At 52.8% G+C, this 22,250-nt stretch overlaps 2 protein-coding genes across 10 annotated transcripts; one reads left to right on the forward strand and one right to left on the reverse strand.

Moving 5' to 3' along the window:
• Window positions 1–294: 294 nt before the first annotated feature.
• ATXN1L (ataxin 1 like) lies at window positions 295–7,375 on the forward strand. 2 transcript variants are annotated; one of them, XR_003499933.3, is made up of 3 exons: window positions 295–421; window positions 653–6,406; window positions 6,631–7,375. XR_003499933.3 is itself a non-coding variant. In XM_027466679.3 (2 exons), exon 2 carries the CDS (start codon window positions 766–768, stop codon window positions 2,842–2,844), a length of 2,079 nt encoding a protein of 692 aa, XP_027322480.3. In that variant the 5' UTR covers window positions 295–421; window positions 653–765; the 3' UTR covers window positions 2,845–7,375. The 2 variants fall into 2 exon arrangements, 1 of the variants encoding a protein (XP_027322480.3); XM_027466679.3 differs by having other exon boundaries at window positions 653–7,375.
• Window positions 7,376–8,783: 1,408 nt separating this feature from the next.
• ZNF821 (zinc finger protein 821) lies at window positions 8,784–22,216 on the reverse strand. 8 transcript variants are annotated; one of them, XM_027466685.3, is made up of 7 exons: window positions 21,676–22,195; window positions 20,463–20,554; window positions 12,818–12,943; window positions 12,180–12,322; window positions 11,499–11,603; window positions 10,407–10,573; window positions 8,784–9,699 (listed from the first exon to the last, which is right to left on the reverse strand). In XM_027466685.3, exons 2-7 carry the CDS (start codon window positions 20,500–20,502, stop codon window positions 9,045–9,047), a joined length of 1,236 nt encoding a protein of 411 aa, XP_027322486.1. In that variant the 5' UTR covers window positions 20,503–20,554; window positions 21,676–22,195; the 3' UTR covers window positions 8,784–9,044. The 8 variants fall into 8 exon arrangements, with proteins under 8 accessions (XP_027322486.1, XP_027322487.1, XP_071899946.1 ...); XM_027466686.3 differs by lacking the exon at window positions 21,676–22,195 and adding an exon at window positions 21,487–21,627; XM_072043845.1 differs by lacking the exon at window positions 21,676–22,195 and adding an exon at window positions 20,779–21,465.
• Window positions 22,217–22,250: the final 34 nt, after the last annotated feature.

A 22,250-nucleotide genomic window follows, 5' to 3' on the forward strand; every position in this document is an offset into this window, starting at 1 on the left:
TCCGATCGGCCGGGGCACGGCCGCTGGAGCCGGCCCGGGGTGGCGGCGGGGCCCGGGAGCGGCTCGGGCCCGGCTCCCGCCCGCTGTGTGTCCGGCGGGGATCGGCCGCAGCGCGCCCGGGGAGGAGCCGCCGGCTCCCCGCAGACGAGGCCGGGCAGGGGGCGCCTCGGCAGCGCCCGCTCCGCTCCGGGGCCGCCCGCAGCTCCCGGCCCCGCGCCGGGCTCCCCGCCCCGCCTCGCCTCCAGCCGTCGCCGCGGCAACGGGCGCTGCGGGCGGCCCCGGCGCTGAGGCGCTTCCGGCGCGCGGCCTCCGCCCGTCATCGCTGCGCGCCGCGGCGCGGGGCGGGGCCGGGCCGGGCCGGGCCGGAGGCGGCCGCGGGGCCGATGGGGGTCGCGGAGCAGGAGCCGGGCGATGGCGGCGGGTGAGGCGCGGCGGGCGCCGGGCGGGCCGGCGGAGGCGGGGCGCGGCCGCGGCGCCTCGGGCCCGGCGGGGCGGAGCGGGGCAGGGCGCGGGGCGGCCGGGGCCGGGGCCGCCGAGCGGGGCGGGGGCTCGGGGCTCCGGCGGCCCGGGTCTGGCCCCGGCCCCGCGGCTCGGGGCTCCCCCCGCGCGGCCCCGGCCCCGGGGCTCACGGCTCCCTCTGTTCCCGGTGCAGGTGAGGCGGCGGCGGCCGGCGGCGGGGATCCGGGAGCCGGCGTGCGGCAGCCCCTGCGGGCGCCCCCATGAACGAGCGTCGCGGCCGCGGCTGCCGGGACTCCGCGGGGCGCCATGAGAGCGGGCCACGAGCGCAGCCAGGAGCGCCTCCCGCCCAAGAAGCGGGAGCTGCCGGCCGCCAGCAGCGGCGCGGAGGCGGCGCGGGCGGGGGGCGCCCAGGCCTCGGGCGAGGGCCCCGAGTGGGCCCGGACGGCGGGGCCGGGCCCCGCGGCCCTGCGCTACGGCCCCGGGGAGGCCGCGGAGGCGGTGGCGGGGCTGACGGTGGACCAGTACGGGATGCTCTACAAGGTGGCGGTGCCGCCCGCCACCTTCTCCCCCACGGCCCTGCACCCCGTGGTGAACGTGAGCCCCCTGACCCCGGCCTTCAACGTGACCTCGCCGATAATCCAGCACCCGGGGGTGCCCTACCCGCCCATCCACTACGCGCAGATCCCGCCGACGTCCCTGCAGCTCATCGGCTCGCATTACACGGTGCCCTACGCTGTCCCTCCCGGCTTCCTGCCTAGTCCTCTCCTGTCTCCTTCCACCAACCTCGCCGCCTCTCACGTCCCCCACTTTGTGCCATATGCCTCTCTCTTCACGGAAGAAGCCGCTCCTTCCCCCCAGACTACCTCTCCTACCCACACCTTCAACAAATCTGCTTCTGCGGTCTCTCCCTCGGGCCAGATGCAGCACCATGCTGGGACCCAGCCACTAGATACTACGCTAGGTAGAATTCCTGTTTATTATCAGATGTCCCGCCTCCCACCAGGGTACTCGGCATATGAGACGCCCACAGCAGGTGGAAGCCCAGATTCTTCTCAGCAAGACAGTCAGCTGAGTTCAGAGGTAGCTGCTGCCAACGGTGGACAGAGACATCTGGAGCACAACGTGGTGAGGAGGACCAGTGAGGCTGTGGACTCTGGCAGCAGTAAAGCCGAAGACTGTCTGCCAGGGGCTGCAGTGGGATGTGTGGTTGATGGACAGTTTCTTTCAGGTTACCAGACGTTGAGAACAGAGGTCTCTGTGCCAGCTCACAGAAACACCCCAGACACTGACCTGGAGGTCCAGAGGGTGGTAGGGGTGTTGGCATCTCAGGATTATCATGTTCTGGCAGCCCAGAGGAAAGATGACCCAAGCCCTTTAAACCTTTGCCATAGTATCTCTGATCAGCAGGGGGAGTCAAAGGACATTTTGAGGAACACAGTGGAAAGGGCAGCTGCTGGGAAGAGCCAGTCCAGGAGTCCGTATGTTGTATCCCCTGAAGAGATGGTTAGACAAAGACAATTAACCAAAGGAATGGTGATAGCCAACGGCAAGCCAGTACTGGTTCCCGTTGGATCTGAGCCCATCAGGTCTTCTGCTTCAGAAACCCTGGTAAGGCAGAGTCCAGACGTGCAGGCTCGAGGGAGCGTGCTCGAAAAGGACCTGGCACAGCTGCAGCCACCCAGCTCCTCACACTTGCCCTCCCACTTCATGAAAGGAGCCATCATCCAGCTGGCTACAGGAGAGCTGAAGCGGGTAGAGGACCTGCAGACTCAAGATTTTGTTCGCAGTGCAGAGGTGAGCGGGGGCCTGAAGATCGATTCCAGCACCGTGGTGGATATTCAGGAAAGCCAGTGGCCTGGGCTTGTCATGTTGCATTTTGTGGTTGGGGAGCAACAAAGTAAAGTGAGCATCGATGTGCCCCCAGAGCATCCCTTCTTTGTCTATGGCCAGGGCTGGTCCTCCTGTAGCCCGGGGCGGACTGCTCAGCTCTTTGCTTTGCCCTGTCACAGGCTGCAAGTGGGCGATGTCTGCATATCAATCAGTTTACAGAGCATGAATGGCAACTCTGCTTCTCAGGCTAACTACCCTCTCACAGATCAGTTGATATCTACTAGGGAGAGATCTGAAAGAACTGCTCAGGGGTCCAGAGAACCGTCTGACAGAGCTGCTGAAAGGAAGAGCCAGCCAGAAAGGGAAAGTGCAGCTCAGAGCTCTCACGCAGAACCCTCTCAGCCTGAGACTGTCACTCAGCACAGCTGGGCAGCCCCAGGCTTCCAAAGATACAGCACGCAGGCAGAGGAGCCTCGGCCCTCTCTGCTCCGTCCCTCTTTCATTCCCCAGGAGGTCAAGCTGTCTATCGAAGGGCGTTCTAATGCAGGGAAGTGATCCCTTTGAGGCTGTGAGCTAGGGCATGCCCTCCGGGTGAGCCTCACCTTCACTGGGTGGAGAAATTGCACACGCTTTGTGGCAGGTTCACCAGCAAGGCTGCCCTGCAGAACTGGATTAATTCCAGTTCAGTGGCTGACCAGTTCCTCTTGGGGAATCGAGAGGACTCCAGTGCCTCAGGGAGCAGCAACAGGCTAGCCGGGGTAGAGAAAAGGGACGTGCTCACGAGCTTGCGATGAGAACATCTGGAGGCTGGGGCTTTCTTGCACCTCCCTGAACAACTGACACCCTGCAGGGCAGGGTCTAAGTAAGCATTCAGGAAAGGTGGAGAGATGGGAAGGGCAGACGTGGCTTAAGGTAGAAAGTAAAATTGCTGAAGATATTATTCCTCCTTTTTCATGATGGGGAGAGAAGGGTCCCCACTGGAGTTTAGGGGGCTCTACTCCCAGTATCCCCTTTCTTCACACATGCACTTTAAAAGGACCGTTCACCGATGGAGCTCTTGAGGGCAGGACGCAGATGCTTCTCTGATGGTTCTGTTTAATGTCTCTTCCACTGAATCCAACTGCTCTTTCTTCTTGCAAAGAATGTACAGAGATTTCCATGAATCACAGAAACTCAAGAGGAAGGACCAAAAGGATGGGTTTGGGTACAGGTGAATAGGGAACTTGAGCACTTGGGATGGGGCATGGGATGGGAGATGTCAGTTTCCTGCTTTGAAACATTTCTGTTGTCACCTAATTATTGTAATATTAGTCACCAAATCAAATATTCCTTCCCATGTTAATAACCTTAAAAACAAAATCTCTTGGGCTTAAGGCTTTTAAGGCTTAGCCTGTGGGTGAATGGGGTTAGGTTTTGTTTGGTTTGGTTTTTGTTTTTTTTTGAAAGCTGGAGTCAGATATATTTAGCATTCTCTCGTGAGGGATGGAAACACATCCTTCGACTGTGAGACCGAGACTATTTTGTAATTACATCAGAAGAAAACTTTACGGATGGCTAATTATTCCCTGCAGGCAGTTTTCTGAATAAACTCTAAAGAAACAAGCGTTTGTGCATGTGCAGGCAAAGTACACAGCTTCAGCTAAGTACAGTTCCATGAGTAATGTAGGGACTCCAGGGATCGCAGCATCGTAGGGCATTTCTGGGTGTTTTTCTGTTGGTTGTTCTAATGCAGAACTTTGGAGTTCCTCTGTAGAATATCACAGTAATATCAAGAGTAGCCTTCTTCACAGTGAGATCTAACACAAATGTGTATTGATACCTCGTTATGGTAAATAACACTCCATTCGAGTGAAGGCTCCTGCAGTTACACTAATTTGCCCTCTCTGATGGTGTGTTATGACACTGGCTCTAACTGCCTAGTTAGAATAAAAATGTCACTGTTTTGTCGAGGGTAAGAGCCTTACTGACTTAACGTGGATTTGAGTATTCCCTGTATTACGGTGCCCATCGCTCTGCTAGGACCAGGCTTTTGAGGATTTCTTCTCGGCGTGCCGATCCCTGCTAGAGTCCTGATGATGCTCCTGATGTCAGTGTACCATTTTCTGTCTCCCTTGTCTCATCTTCCTGAAGTTTTCTGCCAGGCATGCTGGACTGCTAGGGCTCTGCTTCTTTCTTTCTCCAAATGGCTTGTGTGTCAGCACTTCTCGATGATGTGGCTGCCCTCCTGGTCAGCTTCTGCGGTGCTGGTGTCTCAGGGTTGGTCTGAATACTCTTCAGAAACGTGTCCTGTAACCAACTGCCTTCAGTTGGCTGCGTGGCAGGGGCTTTGTGCATACGTGTTCTGCAAGCGAGAGAGTCTCCAGAAGGGTTCTTCCATCCAGGCCATTGATTATGATTTCCTAGCAAATCGCTAGCCATTTCTGTTGCCTTTGACATGCCTGCGCCGGGAGAACAATTTATTTTCAGGCCTTAGTTAAGATACGCTTTGTTCATGCCTTCAGTGTTTGTGCCTCATGAGGGTTTCTCCAGGGTGAGGATGCTGCCCGTGTCACACGTAGCTTCCCAGGAATCACAAAATGCTTGTGGTCTCATCAACTGCATGTGGAAATGCACAAGGTCACAGTGACACTGTCGTGTGAAGATTCTGCCTCCTTCGATGCGGCAGCTGTGGGGTGCTGCCTTTTCGTGGCACCGGCACATCCTTGCCTGGGCCCAGGTGCCCGGCCTCATTCCCACGTGTGTTCCGCAGTCGCTGTTCATCGGACTCTCCTGCACAAAGGCCTTGCCTGATGCTGGTTAGTGCTTAATGCTCAGGATAGCCAGGGTCTGTGGCCAAGAGCAGAAGACAGAGGAGCCCAGCTTCTCTCGCCTGTTCTTTGTGTGGCGCATGCAGAGGGACTGAGAGCTGTGGCAGGCAGCTGAGGAAGGGATCTTGCAGAGGTTTGGCCAGTGAGTGCGGAAGGGACGTTGTGTGCTCAGAGTGTTTGTGCAGCTGGACGGTGCAGAGCCCCGGTGTGCCCATTCAGACATGGAAGTCTCTGTCTTAGAGGGTTTGGAGAGCCTGCCTCATCTCCCGTGTGTCCCTGTACTCACTGCTTCTAGGTCTTGGCCGCGTGGGGCGGTGGTCTGAAAAGGCTGGCGTATGAAGCAAGATGCCGTGGGGCTAGACCAGCTCTGCCCGGGGCAGCTGGGGGTTGGCCGGGTGCTCGTCCTGGTGTTTCCTTGGCTGCTGGCTTGGCCACGCATCTGCTGAGTGGTTCTGAGGTCCGTGGAAGAGGCCAGGGTGTGTTTGTCCTTGGGGCTTCTGTCCAGGCTCCCTGTGAGTCCCGCTGTTGAGCAGGGTTCAGCTGCCAGCTCTTCTGTTCTCTGGAAGCAACGGTTTGGGGCACATCTCATGGAGGAGGCATTGAGAGTAATTTGGGCATCTGGCCGCTTGCCCCAGGGACTGTGGGTAGGAGGGGAGTACCGGAGGCCCTCTAGCCCAGCAAACAGCACTCATAATCACTGGAATCTTTCTTTACTGGGTTGGACTGTGTTGCTCAGCTCCAGTGGTGGCTCTTGGGTTGAGTGTTCGGGCTCTCTCGAGACAGGGAGTGTGCGAGACAGGTTCTGCTGTGGGCAGGAAGGCTGTGAAAGAGCCCACAGAGGAGGCATTTATTTCTTAGGTTTACAGGGATAGGGGGAGATAAAGCCAGGAAGACGTTATGGAACGAGCTGGTTATCCAGGCCTTTCTGCTGGCAGAGATGTGACAGGCTTCTCAGAAATACACTGTTTTCCTGCTGCTATTGTGAAGGGAGGGAGAGCTGCGGTCTGTCCTACCTGAAGGAGGAGGCGTCCTGGCCTTGGTCTTACCCAGCTCGCACGGAGGCTGTGGGAAGAGTCTGTAGGATGCAATAACGGGTGTCTGTAGCCATCTGTCCCATCTCATGAAACATTCCTCGGGTCAGCTGCCCATCAGAGGCCAGGCCTGCTCCCAGGCCGTGTGTACACTGTTCCCCCAGGAACACAAGACTTGCTCCGGGTGACGAGCGCTCATCACTACCAGACTATGCAGAGGAAGCTCTGTCTGGAAAGGAGGAAAGCTGCAGGAGCGCCTCTGCCTCTCCTTTCCAGCAGGTGCGCAAGTATAATGCACTTTTCACATTAAGTGTCCCCATCCCTCCTGTCCCCACCCCACACTTGAAGTCACTTTCCCCAGTAGAGAACTAATGATCCTTGTTACTCAGAAAAATATTTTAAATGAAACTACAGCAGCTTGAGTAGCCCAAATGCTAGTTCCTGCCCACAGCAGTCCATGTGCCTTTCCCTAGCGTCACTCACAACTGCTCTTTGCCTTTCAGGCTGTCCCGGGCCTGAAACTTTACAGAAGCTGCTCAGATGGCTACGAATGCACATTCTGTACAGAGTTTGGCCCAGGGTATGTTCCGTGTAGGGCTTAAAATGCCGATGGTCAAGACTCCTCCATGGTCTTCACATCTGTCCATGGAGGACAGGACTTGTCCCGACGTCCCAGGCTGCTGCCACCCCACCCTGCAAACGCGCCGTGCACGTTCTGGTCGCTTTTCGCTTTCGTGGCACCTTAGAGCCAGGGGAGGGTCTGCGCATGCTAAGCAGAGCAAGGCATGTGGCACTGGGGGAACTGGCTGGGCTGCCCTGAGGCAAGGAGGTCTTTGTAGATAAGTGCTGATCCCTCAACTATAATCCCAGTTATGTAATGGCTGTATTAACATGTAACCGACCGCATTGTATCTAAAGCCTTAGAACTAGTCAGGTGCTCCCCTCCAACCTTGCTCCCACCCCATTCCTCCTACCTGATCTTTAACAAAGCATTAATAATTCTAAGGATAATCTCTATTTTGTTGTGCTTTTTTTGTAACTGTTTTAAATAAATCAATTTGTACTGTATATTTGTACTTTTGGTGAGATCCTTTTTCCTGTTTTACCATTTTAAGTCTGTACTTGGCTACACACAGATTGTATTTTTATTGTTAATGCTCTTATGAATATTGCATTTAACTCGTTGACTCTGTAAACACAGTATATATCTATATCTATATATATCTATATATAAACCAATAGCTTTTCCTTTGGTGTTTGAGACTTTTTGCTCGTCTGTGGCATCAGTGATCATTTGAATGGGGGTTCTCTGGTCTTACACAGTGATCTGGAACCTGACAAACACAAGGTAAAGGCAGACAGATAGCTTGTAAGCTTTAAGTCTGCATTCAAATACTTTCGCTTTTGTGTGATCTCCTTGAACCCCTTTGATACAATGGTTTTGTTAGTAAATATTGCTTGGAATAATCATAAGGTGCCAGGGAGGTTGTGGTAAAAGCAACCTCAAAAAAATGTACAGTTAGCACAGCAAAGCTATGGCTCCGCTGGCCAAGTGAAACACACAACGTAGGGTAACAGCAACTGCTGCAAAGAGCAAACTGCTGGCTTGAGTGTGAAAATGAACAGAGGTAAGAATAAAAGTGAGATCAGCTCACAGAACAAAAGAGGATATGGAGAAGGTAACACAGAACTGAATAGATCCTTGCCAGACCTGGTGCCTTTTCCCAAAGAGAGCAAGGCAAGGATGGCTCCTGAAAACCCAGATGAGAAGATAAAACAACTTCTCTAAGCTGAGGAAACAAACTGTTACAGTGGCATGTTAAAGAGTGTAGGGTTCAAAAGATTAAAAGCTTTTTGTAGCGAGTGCCCACAAGACTGTCTATAAGGTTAGTTTCATGTCATGAAAAAATGCAGCATGGCGCACTTCAAAGGCAACTATTTTAAGCAGTTAAGTAGGACTTCAAAAGAGTTGCAGCAAAAGTTTTTCAAGCTAACTAGAGGGAAAAAATCAAGTTTCTAAGTCACTGAAAAATGACTGGCTCTGTCCTATTGGCAGCTCCCTTCAGGTATTTCTAGGCATGGGCAAGATCCCCCTAACCATTCTTTTCTCCAGGCTGAGCAATCCCAGCTCTTGCAGCCTCTCCTCAGAGGAGAGATGTTGCAGTCCCTTTGGGGCCCTTTGCTAAACGCTCTACAGCATGTCTGTGTCTCTCTCACTTGCAAACCTGAAATGCTGTTTAAGTGAAAATTACCTTGTTCCTCAACTGGCAAGCTGCTCCTTGTTTGCTTACCTCGGTCAGCCTTTCATATTGTCTATATGAGGTATCTTAGAACAGGAATTACTTCCTCTTAGTTTTTCCAAGTACACTACGGCAAACAAGCACATTGAAAAGGTGTTTGAGGGCGTGCGCAGCCATTTGCAGGAAGATGGGATCCTTTTTTGCTTCAATTTTTATGGACACAAGCAGTGAGGTATGTATTCCTGGAGGAGCAGTGGACTATCAAAGTCCTCAGCTCCATTACTTACGCTGCTGTAAGTTCCTTTTTCAGTGAGGCAGGCTTTTCACCTGTAGCAAAACTGCAGCAGCCCAAACCCATCCATGCTGCAAAGGTCCAAGAACAGGACAAAGTACAAAAGGTAAAGAAGGGGACTAAATAAATGTGAAACATTAATTTATTTTCCCACTGTTCACAAGCTGTGGCTGACCCCCACAGCAGCCTGTATCCTCAGAATCTGCTTCCACCAGGGCTACTCTGGCAGACATCTCTCAGCTCTGTTCTCCTCCTGTGTTCAGGAGAAAGTCGGAACCATCTGTGGGGGAGAGCTAGCCAGGGACCCACAACAGCCTCCTGAGCGTAGAAGCCTGCTAGTTTGCCTGCGACAGGCGCAGCAGTGGCGGTAGTCTTTGGCCGCAGCTCAATGCAGCGTACTGTTGCTCTGCTCCTCAAAGGTCATTTTGCCCAGCAGTTGGCTCTCCAGCTCTACGTTGCTCACTGGCAGCTGGAAGAAGTTCATTTCAGCTGCCAAAGCTGCCATGGCAGAGGGGTCCTGGCCAAACTGTGCCCGGAGCATCATGTCCATTTTCTCCAGGCGCCGCTTCAGCCTCTTGGCCTCGCGTTCCCGGATGAGCCGGGCCTGCCGTTTCTCTGGGGTCTCGTTTGCACGTTTCAGTCGCATGGCTTCCCGGTCTCGCTGCAGCCGTCGCGCCCGCTGTTCATCTGTCTCTTGCATGCGCTGCAGGCGCTTAGCTTCTCGATCCCGCATCCGTCTCACTTCCCGCTCCTCGGGAGTCTCGTTGTCCCGCCGGCTCTTCTTGGCTGTGCGCTCCCGCTCCAGACGCTGCAGCCGCACTTCCAGGGGCTCGTTCTGCCGACGAAGCGCCCACTTTCGCATGCCAGGTGTCTGTGCCTCCAGCAGCTTGCGATACGCAGCGCAGTTGTTGCACACTAGGAGGATGCTCGCAGGATACACAGGGGTGTGAAAGGCAACGTCCTTCCCCTCGACACTGGAGGGGCCCTCACTCTGGGGTGCGGGCAGGCGATCTGCACTGAGCACTTCTGGCAGCTTCTCACTGGAAAGCAGAAAGTGCAGAGTGTCAGAGACTTGGTGCTGACAGGAGGGACCTCATCTCGGACTGACGGGGAGGCTGCAGTGAACGGTACCCCTAATAGTGCCCATGACAGAGGCCTGTGCTAAACCATCCCTGCCCACAAACACATCTGAATACCTAAAACCAATCAACAGCATAGACAGGGGTAGGAACAGGGTTAGCCCAGAGCAGTACCTGAGTTGGAAGAGTGCAAGGGCAGGAATTAACCAGCAAGCTGCTACTCCCCATCATCTCTAGATTTCTCCATTCCCTATTCCCCTAGTCAGTGAATAATCTTCCACCAGGCAGGACACAAATAAGGAACATTTTGGTTTCTGCCTGTAGTCTTGCTTTGGAAATGAGGAACTCATCTGGGCAGCACAGACCCTGTCTGATGGACTGATCAGCAAGGAGAGCAACGATTGTTGTGTGACAAGAGTCTCAGTGCTCTGAAGAATCCTACTTCTTCACAGAGCTAAGAAACACCCTTTTAGCAGCACAGCTCGTGGAGATTTTTGCAGGTAATGTGGAGCTGCAAGGAGGAAGGGATCCAGGAAATCTCAGTCATTGGGGGTGTTCCCAGCTGGCCTTTAGTAGGGCATAGACATGATTCCTGTGTCACTTAAGGCAACCCACCTAATCTTTTCTGTGGGTACCCTAGCCCACTCACCAGCCAGGGTGACCCTGACCTGTTGAATGTGGCGTGGCTGGTGAAACGTGCTCCACACACTGCACAGTTTGACAGCTGGTCCTCTGAGTGGATCAGGAGATGTCGCCCAAGGGATCCTGGTGAGCTGAGGGCTCTGCCACATACAGGACACATGTAGCTCTTGGCGCTCACCACAGCTGCAGTGTGCTGCAAAACAACCACTAGGTTGTTAGTTACAAATTGCCCAGCTCCCTGCTCAGTTTGAGGTGTGCTAACAAAATATGGTAAACCATTTAGTTCAGCCTCTTGGAAAAGGATCATTTAACCACTAAAACCTCTGGCTTACAGCTCCTAGACTAAGTGCAAGACATTTGGGATGTTACAGATCAAATACCTTCCTGCAGTTCAACAGCAGTGCAAGAGAAACAAGTAGAGCCAGAACGCTCAGATCATACGACCTGCCCCTTGTTTTCAGAAAGGCATCTAAGCAGCTGGTGTTGCTAGAAAAAGCATGACTGCACCAGCAGTAGGCAGGATGCTGGGGAGGGAAAGCTCACTATGATGGTAGCTACAGGCAGTCAGCTGGTGCAGATAAGTGGTCAGTTCAGCTCTGCTTCATTCCTTCTGTTACAGACTTTGATGTGCTGGGAGGAGAGTACTGACAAAAAACCTGTAAGATCCCAGCATAGATTTCCCGCAGTACTGGAATTGTTTCAGAGGAAGAACTGCTGCTTTCATGGATAGGAACCGTGATAAAGGGACAGAATAAAGAACCAAACGATCAAGAGGAGGGTTCCTTATTTCACTGAGTGATGTAAAAATTGCTTCTGTGTTTGATCTGAAAGAACTGTCTTGTCTCAGCCTGCAACTGCTTGTAGTGACTGCCTGGGGATGGAGCTGTGCTCTCCAGCTGTGCAGACTGGTGCCTTGCTGATTCTTTCACCCAGGACTCCCTGTGGACTATCTGCTATAAACTTCAGTCACATCCTAGATAGGAGGATCAGTTCGGCTCTGTGACTGCAAAAATCAGAACAAAGCCGTCCCATGCCCCTTGCCCAGGCCTGTTCCTGAATTTGGGACAGCTGAGCAGCTTAAGGCCAGAGACATCCCCCCATTTGGAACCAACCCCTACCTGGTACACGTGCGCAATGAGCTGCTCTCTGCTTCCACATTCCAGCTGGCAGAGGGGACACTGGGACAATCCCAGCATGGGGTCAGCATTCAAACTCTCGGTAACCTAGGGGGAGGGAAAGACACCTTGGTGTAGGGCACACAGGTCTTCACACAGCCACCCCACCCTCCCTTAGTATCTAGTCAACACCTGCACACAGGCCTCGCCCAGATCAAGTGCTGTGCCCAGTCCTGCTGGGGCTGGTTTGCTGTTCTCCATCTAAAACTTCCTTTATGTATCCTCCGAGCAAAACTCTTGCTGCCTCCAGAAGCAAGAGAAGCCTCGTGGCCCACACTCGCACCCATAATCTTGCCAGCACAGTGCCTCTGGTAGGCAAGGTCTGCTCTGCAGCAGAAGGGAAGGGGAGATCGGTCAGAGAAAGGTGCCAGCACTGAAGGAGGTGGACAGACCGCGTAAGCATCTCAGCAAGGCAGGAGAATAGCAGTTTGTCTCCTGTTCCTGGCAACCCAAGAACACCTCACACCACTTCCACCATTTCCTCCAGCCAGGAGATACTGTTTGGAGGAAGCGAGAGTGGGGACAAGGGAAGAAATCACCCCGAGGAGAAAAGATGTGTTTTCACCCCGCGCCCTCTCTTCTTCCTGGGAACTTGAGGTGAGTGCAGTGCCAATATACACTTGCCTCATTTTCTCTCATCAGTGGGGTTCCAGCTGCAGGTTTTTCCACATTCTCTAACTCTTTCTTCACTTTTATCATTGAACCATCCTCTTCAGAAGTGTGGGAAGAGACTTCATCCTGGGTGGTTTCATCATCATCACTGCCACCTGAAACATGAGAAAGCAGTTACTCCAAGTGTCAGGGCCCTGAGGGCACTAATAAACCTTAATTGTCTTGACAAGCCTCATCTGGGGCCATCTGCTCACACCCACTGACCAGATGCTTCATTTAAACTCAGGGGAGCTTCAATCCCTAGAGTACTGCATGGAGTTCCTGGCTCTGCCCTGTTAGCCAGCCTTGCTTGGCAATCTGTGGGCAGAGCCCGTTGCTGTCAGCACCCTGCTCTGTGGGGTGCACCCTGCCGGTGAGCTGGTTGCCCAACCTGCGCTGTGGTGGCTCCGGGCCCACCTGCCCTTAGGGAGCAGTCCCGCTCTTGTTGGCGGATGCGGAGTCCTGCAGAAGAGCCAAGGGCTAACCCGGAGGAGGAGATGTGTAAGATGGTCCCCAGAGGACCCCCGCAAGCTGTGCAGCACCTAACCTCAGCCCTCGGAGGAGTCTCTCCAGTCCACTACCTTGCAATTACTGGAAGGGGCAGAACTCACTGCTGCTGGAGTCATGGTCTTGCAGTGGATGAATGGCTGGCCTTTGGTCCCCAAGAGGTCCAGGAAAGCTGTTTTTCATCATGGCTTGGCGGGCTTGCTCCTCCAGCCCTGCAAAGACTTGCTCCCCTGGCAGCCACAAGGACAAAGAGTCAGACTAGTGTCGTTCCATTGATTTTACCACAAAAGCTTACCAGAAATGCATCAGGTGTGAGGTGGCTCACCTGCACTGCGCGGAACCTCTGAAGTCACCTTTCTGAAAGCATTTAAGTAACCGCTCTGCTTGCTGACCCCATGACACCAGCATTCTGTACCTGCTGATGCAAGCGTAGTCCCTATGTCTAGATCAGTCTTGCTAAGGGAAACGTTGGGTGTCAGGCTGGCCTCTACATCCTGTTTATATACTGCTCTGGTGACATGTAAAAAAGCCTGCAAGACTCCACATACCTGCCATATGTGCCCAGGTGACTTCCTCTTCTACCAGACAAACTACCTGCCAATAGAACTGCAGCACAGCTGGAGGTGGGGGGGAAGCCACCCGGGGATAGTAACAGTATCCCAAATCACACATAGCGTTATTGGGCTCTTCTAAGTCATTACGTCCTATTCCCTGCTATTGCAGGCAGGGTGATGGTACTGTGACAGATCAGGATATTTAGAAAGCAATTCAATCATGTTAGGATCTGGGAAAACACAGACATTAGTGCTTGTATGACTCCCAAATTAGGTTAAACTAATTTTTAAATACAGGCTCTCTTTTTCTCTCTGTATTCTCCTTGCAGTGTAACAGCATGGCAAACTAAATCTGCATGCTTGCTTTAATTGTGGTCTTCCGAAGTTTAATCACAACTTCAATTAATATCCTAACTTTTCTCCACTGACAGGATCCGTGTATAGTATTTGCCATGTTTCCTTATCATGCGCTTCCACTGAAACATTCTCAACGTTAGCTCAATTACCATGCAGTGTGTTTGTGAATTTCTTTAGTTATTAGAAAGTTCCTTCATAGCTAGGTAGTAATTAACCAAATAAAATGCTGGCTCTCCTATGTTATTTCTAGGTATTTGGAGAGAGCAAATCGGTGGGGAGAGAGGAGAGGGAAGGATCATTAGCTGAATGCCCTGTGCTATGTCCACTGCAGCATACTGCTGGCCCAGTAGTTAGATCGTCACCACCTGGATCACCAGGCAACAGCCCAAACCGTGGCATGTCCTGGACGTTCTACAGATGTTGGCTGTCCCCAGAGCAGCATCAAGTTGCTACTCTGCAGCACCTGCTTCCTGCCTGCGGTCCGCTGGGCTCCTCTACAGGGTGAGCAAGCACCCATTCACATTGAATTCCCTTTCCTCTCTGCACTGTTCAGTGGTTCTTTTCTCTCATCCATTCTACAGACAAAATGCTTCATCAGGCTGAGGATTTGTAGATAGATATTTGATATTGATATTTTTTGATATAATTTTTCATAATTTACACTTCTCCTTCAGGACATAATTTATTTGTTTTTTTCTCTTGAGAAATTTGCAGAGAAATAATCTCTTCCTGAGTGCTTGGCATCTTATCTGCTTTCCACAGTGGTGCTAAAACCAAGGGCTGTCCCTTGTGTGCTGTCACCACCTTCTCTCCCAGGAGGACTGGGGACAAGCTGCCCCTCCAGAAGCAGCTGGTGCTCCTCTGAAAGAAAACTTCCTACGCAGTGTCTGCTAGGGAAAGCTTCCAGTTCCGTAAAGTCAAACATTAATATTTACATTAAAACAAACAAATGACTTTGTTTCATATGTAGTTATAACTTGTTTTTATCAGTGGGTGAGCTGTGAGCACTTGGGACAAGGTGCTAGAGTTCCCAGAGGGCTAGCTTTTGGATTAAATTTATCAGCTGGTTTGTAACTTTCAGGAACTACTCAAAGCACAAATGCAGAAATAGTATGGAAGATGCAGTGCATTTTTAACATAAAACAAAGAAGCCAAAGAGTAGCTTTTGGAACCAAATTGCACCTTTTAGTATAGGGCCACAACTGGCATCGGTGTAATCAGGGAATTTCATTCTTGATCCACTGAGAGAACACCAGTCCTGTTATAAGGAGGGGTGTATTCCCACATACTAAACTGTTTCAGCCAGCTTAGCCCCATATTCATACTCACACCGCCTTTCTGGTGCTTACCTCAAAATTTCCGGCATTGCTTTAAAGAGCAATAATTTACGGAAGACTTCAAAGACCTTCAGAAGTTTCACGGAGACTGAGGGAGAGGAGTTTGAGTTCCCACCATCCCCATGGAGGTTTCCAAAAGCATTTGAAGGCTTTTATCATTCTTTCTCAGAAACAAGAGAAAGGTTTCTGTAGAGAGGACTTGAGAACACAATCCACGTTGGCTGAAGAGAGGTGCAGGAGAGCACCCTAAATCTATCTGCCACGGAAAGCAGCAGGCACTATGGTGAATACTGGGACATGTGCCCATGTTGGAATGCATCCAACTGAATGGTTTTCATAACCTGGAGCGCTGCTTTTATGTCTGGACCACATTGGTGGGACTGAGATACAAACTGTACGAACAGCGGAGACTACAGAATTATGGTGCCTCTCCAAGAAGCAGATCTCCACGAACCACCAGGTTAAGAGCCCAGAGACAAAAGAGCATTGGAAGTCAAAGTATGCTGAAATGAGGAAACCCATGGTATGCAGGACAGATGTGAAATTATGGTGGAGGATGTGCTACCCGTGACAATTGTGAAACAAGACTCCAAACATTACCACGACTACTAGTGGAAGCAGTTACACGTTTGTTTCCTTTTCCCTTTCCCCTTCCAGATGGCTTTCGTTTCTACTGAGCAGAAGCCCAGAGATTCATGTCAGAAAAGTTCCTGCTCAGACACACAGACCACATTGGCAGGCTGCAATGTCACGATTTTAAAAATCTGTGATCTTTAGAGGAGACGACTGAGGGGACTCTTCCTGTCAGTAACACTAACACCAATCACAACAACCAACAGAGCGATCATGTCTGCCAGTGGCCTTTCTGTACAGTGCACCCAGAACCAAGCTAACACTGACTCAGTACGGTGCAGAGAACTTTCAGCTTACAGCCAGAAACACAAATGGTTAACCAAACCAGTGCTGTTAGCACTCAACATCTTGTGCATTCTCCGCTAGCCTGTATCTAAAAGGCATCATGGGATTAGGGAAACAAAAAAAAAAAAAAAAACCTTTTAAAAACTCTTTCACTTATACAAAATTTCTTATTATACTAATATGGTCTCAAAAGGAACTTAGAGAAGAGTGTTAAGTTCATCTACTGATAGACTAAGTCCTACTTCAGTGAAGCTTTAGAGCTGTAAGGTTTGACAGGTACAGGGTTATGTTTTTGTTTCCGCACACACATGCTCACATACAGACACTTATTCCCCCACCTCCACCCCCTTTTGAATACATTTGCATTGATGTGGAAAGGGAGTAAGACAGGCAACAGCTTTAGGATCACCACTATCAGTGAAGGACGTTGTGCTCAATATTGAATTCACAGACTCTTCTCCAGAATTTTCTTTATTAAATACAAAAAGGGCTGCAGGCTGACCACAACACCAGAACAAATCACTGTATTTGTTTTACAAACAGCTAGAGATGTAGGACAGTGAAAAACTCATACAAATGCCTCTGCTTTGCATTCCAGTTCTCCTCTCCATAATCTTGTAAGTGAGTGGGATGCCAGGAGAGCAGCTGTGGAGGTAGGGGGCAGCCCTGGGGTACTGCGTAACAGGGGCAGTTATGACTGCTAGGACCTGGTGGTGCACCAACTTTGCAGCAGCCAGAAATGATTTTTTCCTGAGCCCTTTCCTTCTTGAACTGTATGAATGCAGGATAACTCTCAGGTGTTCTGGAAAATAAACACACAAACAAACAACCTCACCCCCAGATCCACAAAACAAAAATAAAAAGAAACCACATCATTCCCCTGTCTTCCTTCCTAAACAGCAAAGTCTCTCAGAGATGAGCCACTTTACTCCCTCCTTGTACATCAATTTAAAGTCCCTGTTCATGTAGGTCTTCTCTGTGTTCCTTTCCTGGACCTGAAATTTGCAAGTCTGTCCACCACTGTGGATCTAGTCCACCTGCCCCATCGCTATTTGGGTTGTCCATATTGCTGTAGTGGTTACTGAAATGAAAAACAACAATTGAAAGAGTTAATAACCGCAGCCCACAGAGCCCTTTAAGTACCAAGGATTTTGATGCAAGTAACAATTTTTGCTCAGTTTTGAATGCTGGGTGCTATTTCTTGCAAGATACTTTCTTTTCAAACTTGGAATATTATAGACAGCAGAATTCAAGAAATACTGAAGAGTACAGAGTGTGTGTGTATCAGAGAGAGAAGGAAGGAGACAGAGGATTAATGGGACACTGGGACCATGCTAAATACAGCTAGGAAATGTCCAGTAATTTGATTTTAAAAGGCTATTCTGAAGAGATCTAAAATAAGCACCACTTGCAAAGGGTAGAAGCCATAGAAAGAGAAGCAGCTCATGGGACAGCAGGGAGGGAAAATAAAAGCACGCTAATACCTGAAGCAGAATTCTTGGCAAGCTCAAGAACAGTGGAGTAACCCATAACAGATGGAGTGACAGTGCAGCAATGGATGGGCTTGAAGGCAAGATCAGATGATTAATTGCTTAGAAAGATTTTATACTTTTACACTTTTGAGTCTGGGAGAAAATAAAGACAGAAACGGACGAATGAAGATATCTCCACAGGAACAATGTGACTGTATTGCATTTTTCAATTCAGTGTGAAATGGGCAATGCAATAAGTATATTCCAGTATTACAGTTTTATTTCTTACCACATTGTCAGGTGAGAACGTTTTTCATGCACCATGTGGCAAAACAAAATTAAATTGTTAAGAGCCAATTATGTGCTGCAGCCCTGCCAAAGGGAAACAACTACAATGAAAGCTGTAGGTGGACCGGCCATCACACACAACGCTACGTTTACCATAACAGTAATTTTACTGTTGTTTATCTACTATTTTGAATTTCTCTATTTAAAACGATTTGATCTGTAACAACACAACTCCCCAGCCAGTCACTCTGCATGCCGAAGTGCTTCTGTGCTAAGTGGGGTCAGCAGTCCCTGTTGTGAGAGGAAGGTCAAACAAGGGCCATGCCAAGCCTGGAAAGTAACCCTGGAAAGAGGTGGCATTGAGCAAGCCAGGGAGAGGAGACTGTAGCTGTTGCTTGCCCAAATGAATCTGAGAAGGAAGATAACATGGAGCAGCCAAGCAAGGAAGAAGTGGGCACCATCCTCCCATGAATTTGTCCAGTTAGATATTCACAGTAGCATTTATGCGAATCCAAAAAGCACTTCCCCAGCCCCACAGCCTGCCAAATCAGATCCCAATTGCAGACAACTGCATAAAAAGCTGCATACCTGCTGTCCCTTTTATTCCTCTCCTCCCAAACATTTCAGTCCCTGTGAAGAAGTCCCAGTAACGTGCCTGCTATGTCTCAGCCTGATTCCTCATTCTGCTGGCTCACCCAGTTCTTGGAGATGATGTTCTCTCCGATTTTCCTCGTCATTCACCAGCGCACTGGCATTTCTGGGCCCTCCAGATACACAGCAGGCTAGGTAGACAGAGAAGTCCCAACGATTTGGTGGTGTTCATCATAAGACACACAAGATTTCCATCCCAAGGAGGAGACATCACCATTGTAATTTTCTTGTATCTTTCAGTCCCTTTATTTTCTTGTGATCCTACTCGCTGCTTGTGATGACTCCTACTGAATGGTTTGTCTGTAGCTTACGCATTGCACGTAAAAGTGGTGAACCGGTCCCAAGTTTCCTCTCTCTATGGCCTATCTCACGCCCGCCAGTAGCCTTTTTGCCAGGTGGTTTCCCCAAGACTAAGGCTGGTGATCACTTGTATTGCAGATTAAAAAGCAACGTGCAATGTGAAAATGCAACAACTGAACTCCATAGCATGTGTCATTCTGTACACAGCAGTACAAGCTTCTGGAGGACGTAACCGTTGTGCAGTGGAGTACAGAAGAGAAAACAGCCCACCTGAACGCCATGGAAGCTCCACCTACACCTTTAGAGCTGTCACACCCCTTGGTCCCCATGGCCGAGGGACCATAACTACACCAGAGGCGGCAACATACATGCAAGCTTTCTACAAGTCTAATCTAACCAGCAAGAGTAGCATCTGGGCGCTCTCAGAAGCAAATGTGTGTGGACAGAAGTGTTACTGGCATTGTAGGAGAAAACACAGGACGTCTAAAGTTTCTCTAATTCCAAGCAGACAAACCAGTCAATTCCAAGCAGACAAACCAAAGCTATACTCTGCACACAGAAGCAGGAATGGGAGAGCACAACTCAGCACAGCTACCAAAAGTTACCTCTACATCGCCCTCACGCTAGCCACCAAGGAGTTTTTTCAGCTCTCCAATATCCACCTCTTGTTGCCTACAGGGCCTTCAAATCCCACACAGAGGTAATTCTCCCCACTACACTCAGTGAATGTGCAGAGTGTTAGGTTACATCATGATGTGTTTTCTTCTAGCAGAGAACAGCATGCATAGATTTCTGTTGCCATATCCATACATAAAGGCACCACAGAGAAACACACAGAAACGTGCAAGCCAGCAGCATCAGCAAAGTAAGGCAGTTGCTAGGGCTGCAGCACTCAGCTCTCTGTCCCACAGTCACGACAGTTACCACAGCTTAGCAATAACCTAGGCCCCCTCATCTCATCAGCCTTGCTCTCACATGTCTACAGAAGTGGGAATTTGTTCTCCTCATTCCAGCTCAGATTCCAAACATGTCTCCAGCTACAAAGCTGAGTAGTTTCAAGGGCATAGCTTCAGACCCTCAACTTCCCTCTGCTGTAGTCAGTCAAACAACAGCTGTAGATGTGCAGATTCCCCTTTGCAGCTGAACATCCCCACAGCTGTCTCCGAGTGCTGCTCACATCTTTCTGTAGCCTGCCCACAAGAAGTGCTGATGTACAGCATCTTCAGTCCGTTCACTACTCAACAAATGCCAGGTTCTTGACAATGCTGGAGAAACAGTCTTGTCCTCTCAGCTCAGGACAAGTATGATCTGACAGATAGCATTTATCTGTCCATTGATTGACTTAACCACTGCCTATTCCCTGAAAGGAAAGAGCAAATGGCTTTATTTGCATTAGCTGGTAGGAAATTGAGGTACAGTGAGCTTAAGTGACACGTCCGTGCCAGTCTGTGGTAGAACAAAGATCGGAAGCCGGGATTCCCAGGCTTTTAGCTGCACACAGACCACCCTACCTGGAACTTCCTTTCCCAAGACTGGCCAGAGCCCCAGAATCACATTTCTTAGTATACTACCTTGCACTTGTGACAGTGTGAACGCAAAGCAGAACTGCAGGCCCTGTGCATACACTCACCTGCACACCTTTACAGTGTCAATTGTTTGTTCAAGCCTATCCCTGTCCTGCCGTGTCAGGACTCAGCCAGCTTCCCTGATGCACAGAGCTCAATTTCTCTTCTTACAGGCCGTAAGAGAAACCGTGAGTAACCATTCCCCCACAGACTGCACCTCTTTTCACCATTCCCCACCTCCCCTTCTCATTCCACAACAATCTGTCTGGGTCAGGGATCCCACGATGCTGTGTAACATAATACTCACAGTGAACTTTGTTAGGAGTGGTCTGTTTCCGACGGGACATGTTTCCCTGACCTGGGAGCACAGAGTGTTCGTTCCCTCAGCAGAGGGCTCACCTGAGAAGAGAAGAGCCTGTCACACACACCACTGGAACCTGCTGAGTCTCTGGCCAAACACAGCTGGGCACCTCAGGGTCACTCCCCATCCTTTTGCCTACAGGGCTCATTCTGCATCACCACAACCACGGCGCCGGCACCCAACACGACCCACAAGCGTTTCACAAACCACCATGCATGGGCAGCCCCACCCGTCGCAAGCAAAGTTCCGAGCAGCCTCGTACCTGGTGCACCACCAGCTGAGAAGGCCCTGCTTCAGGAGTGACCGTGCGCTCGGCCTAAATCCCTGCCTCCCTCCCGCCTGCCCCCACGGCAGGTAAGGCATAAACCTAACCACAGCCACCACCAAACCGACCCAGAGAGAGGAGGAGGGGACAGCCGGAGGGGCCAGGCACCAGGCACACAAAGGCACCGTCTGCCTGGCAGATGCAGCTCCAGGCGCGGAGGCACAGCCAGCCCCAGGGCAGGCCACAGCCCCGCCGGCACCCCCGAGCAGGCAGGGCAAGGGGAGCGGCCGGGCAGGGGGCCCGCAGCCAGCCGCAGCCCCTCGGCCCCGGGGCGGGGACACGCCAGCACCCCGCAGGCTTCACCGGGGAAACATCGGCCCCTCCGACTGGGGGAGTCGGTGCCAACAGCGCCCTGGGGCAGGCGGGCAGAAGGACTGGACACGTTCACCCCAGACGGACACAGGGGCGCTGTCAGCCGCTGACAGGCAGACGCGGGGATGCTGCCGGCCTCTGACAGACGGACTCGGGGGGGCGGCACCCCCCGGACAGACGGGCAGGCAGCGGCCCCGGCCCCCAGGATGCGGAGGACGCGCGGGGGGACCCGGCACGACAGCCCGGCCGGACAGACCGAGCAGACCGCCCGACAGCCCGCCCGCCCGGCCCCCGCCCCGCGCCCCCCGGGCCCCGGCCCCGGCCCCGCCTTACCCGCGCCGCGGAGCCGCGGACAGACAAAGGGCCGCGGACGGACGGACCGGCAAGATGGCGGCGCCGCCAGAGCGCGCGGCGCGGGCACGGCCCCGGGGAGCCCCCGGCCCCGGCCCCGGCCCCGGCCCGGCCGTGCCCTCCCCGCCGCCGCTCCCCGGGCCCCGGCCCCTCGCCCGCCCGAGCTCTCACCTGCTTCTCATGGGCGCGCCTCGGCCAGCGGGCGCCGGACGCCCGGGAGCGCCCCGCCGCGCGCCGCTCCTCGCGGGGCCGCCTCGGGGAGCCGGGGACCGCTCGCCCCGCGCCGCCACAGCCCCGGCACCGCGCGGCCGCGGGCAGCGCCGCCCGGCGGGAAGCCGCCGCGGGAGGTGCCGCCCCCCGCCCCCCGCCGGCGGCCCCGCTCCCCTCCTCGCCGTCCCGGGCGGGCGCGGCACCGGGCGCCCCCCTCGCCGCTCTGCCGGGCCGGCTGCCGCGGCCGCCGCTGCCAGCGAGCTCTCGCCGCCCCGCCCGGCGCTCGGCGGGGAGCTGCGCCGCCGCCGCCGCCCCCGGCCCGGCCCCTCCCTCCCGCGGGCGCCGCCGGGCCCCGGCGGTCCCGGCCCCCCGCGGGCGGCTGTGCGGGGCGGCGCGGCGCTGCCCCCCGTGCGGCCGCCGCTTCCCGCGGAGGCGGGGCTGGCGGCGCGGGGCCGGCCGGCGGAACGCGGCGCTGCCGGAACCTCCGCGCCGGGGGGCGGGGCCCGGCGGGCGTGCCTCGAGGTGACGCGAAGGCA

The sequence above is a fragment of the Anas platyrhynchos genome, chromosome 12, assembly GCF_047663525.1.
Source record: "Anas platyrhynchos isolate ZD024472 breed Pekin duck chromosome 12, IASCAAS_PekinDuck_T2T, whole genome shotgun sequence".
Lineage (NCBI taxonomy): Eukaryota > Metazoa > Chordata > Aves > Anseriformes > Anatidae > Anas > Anas platyrhynchos.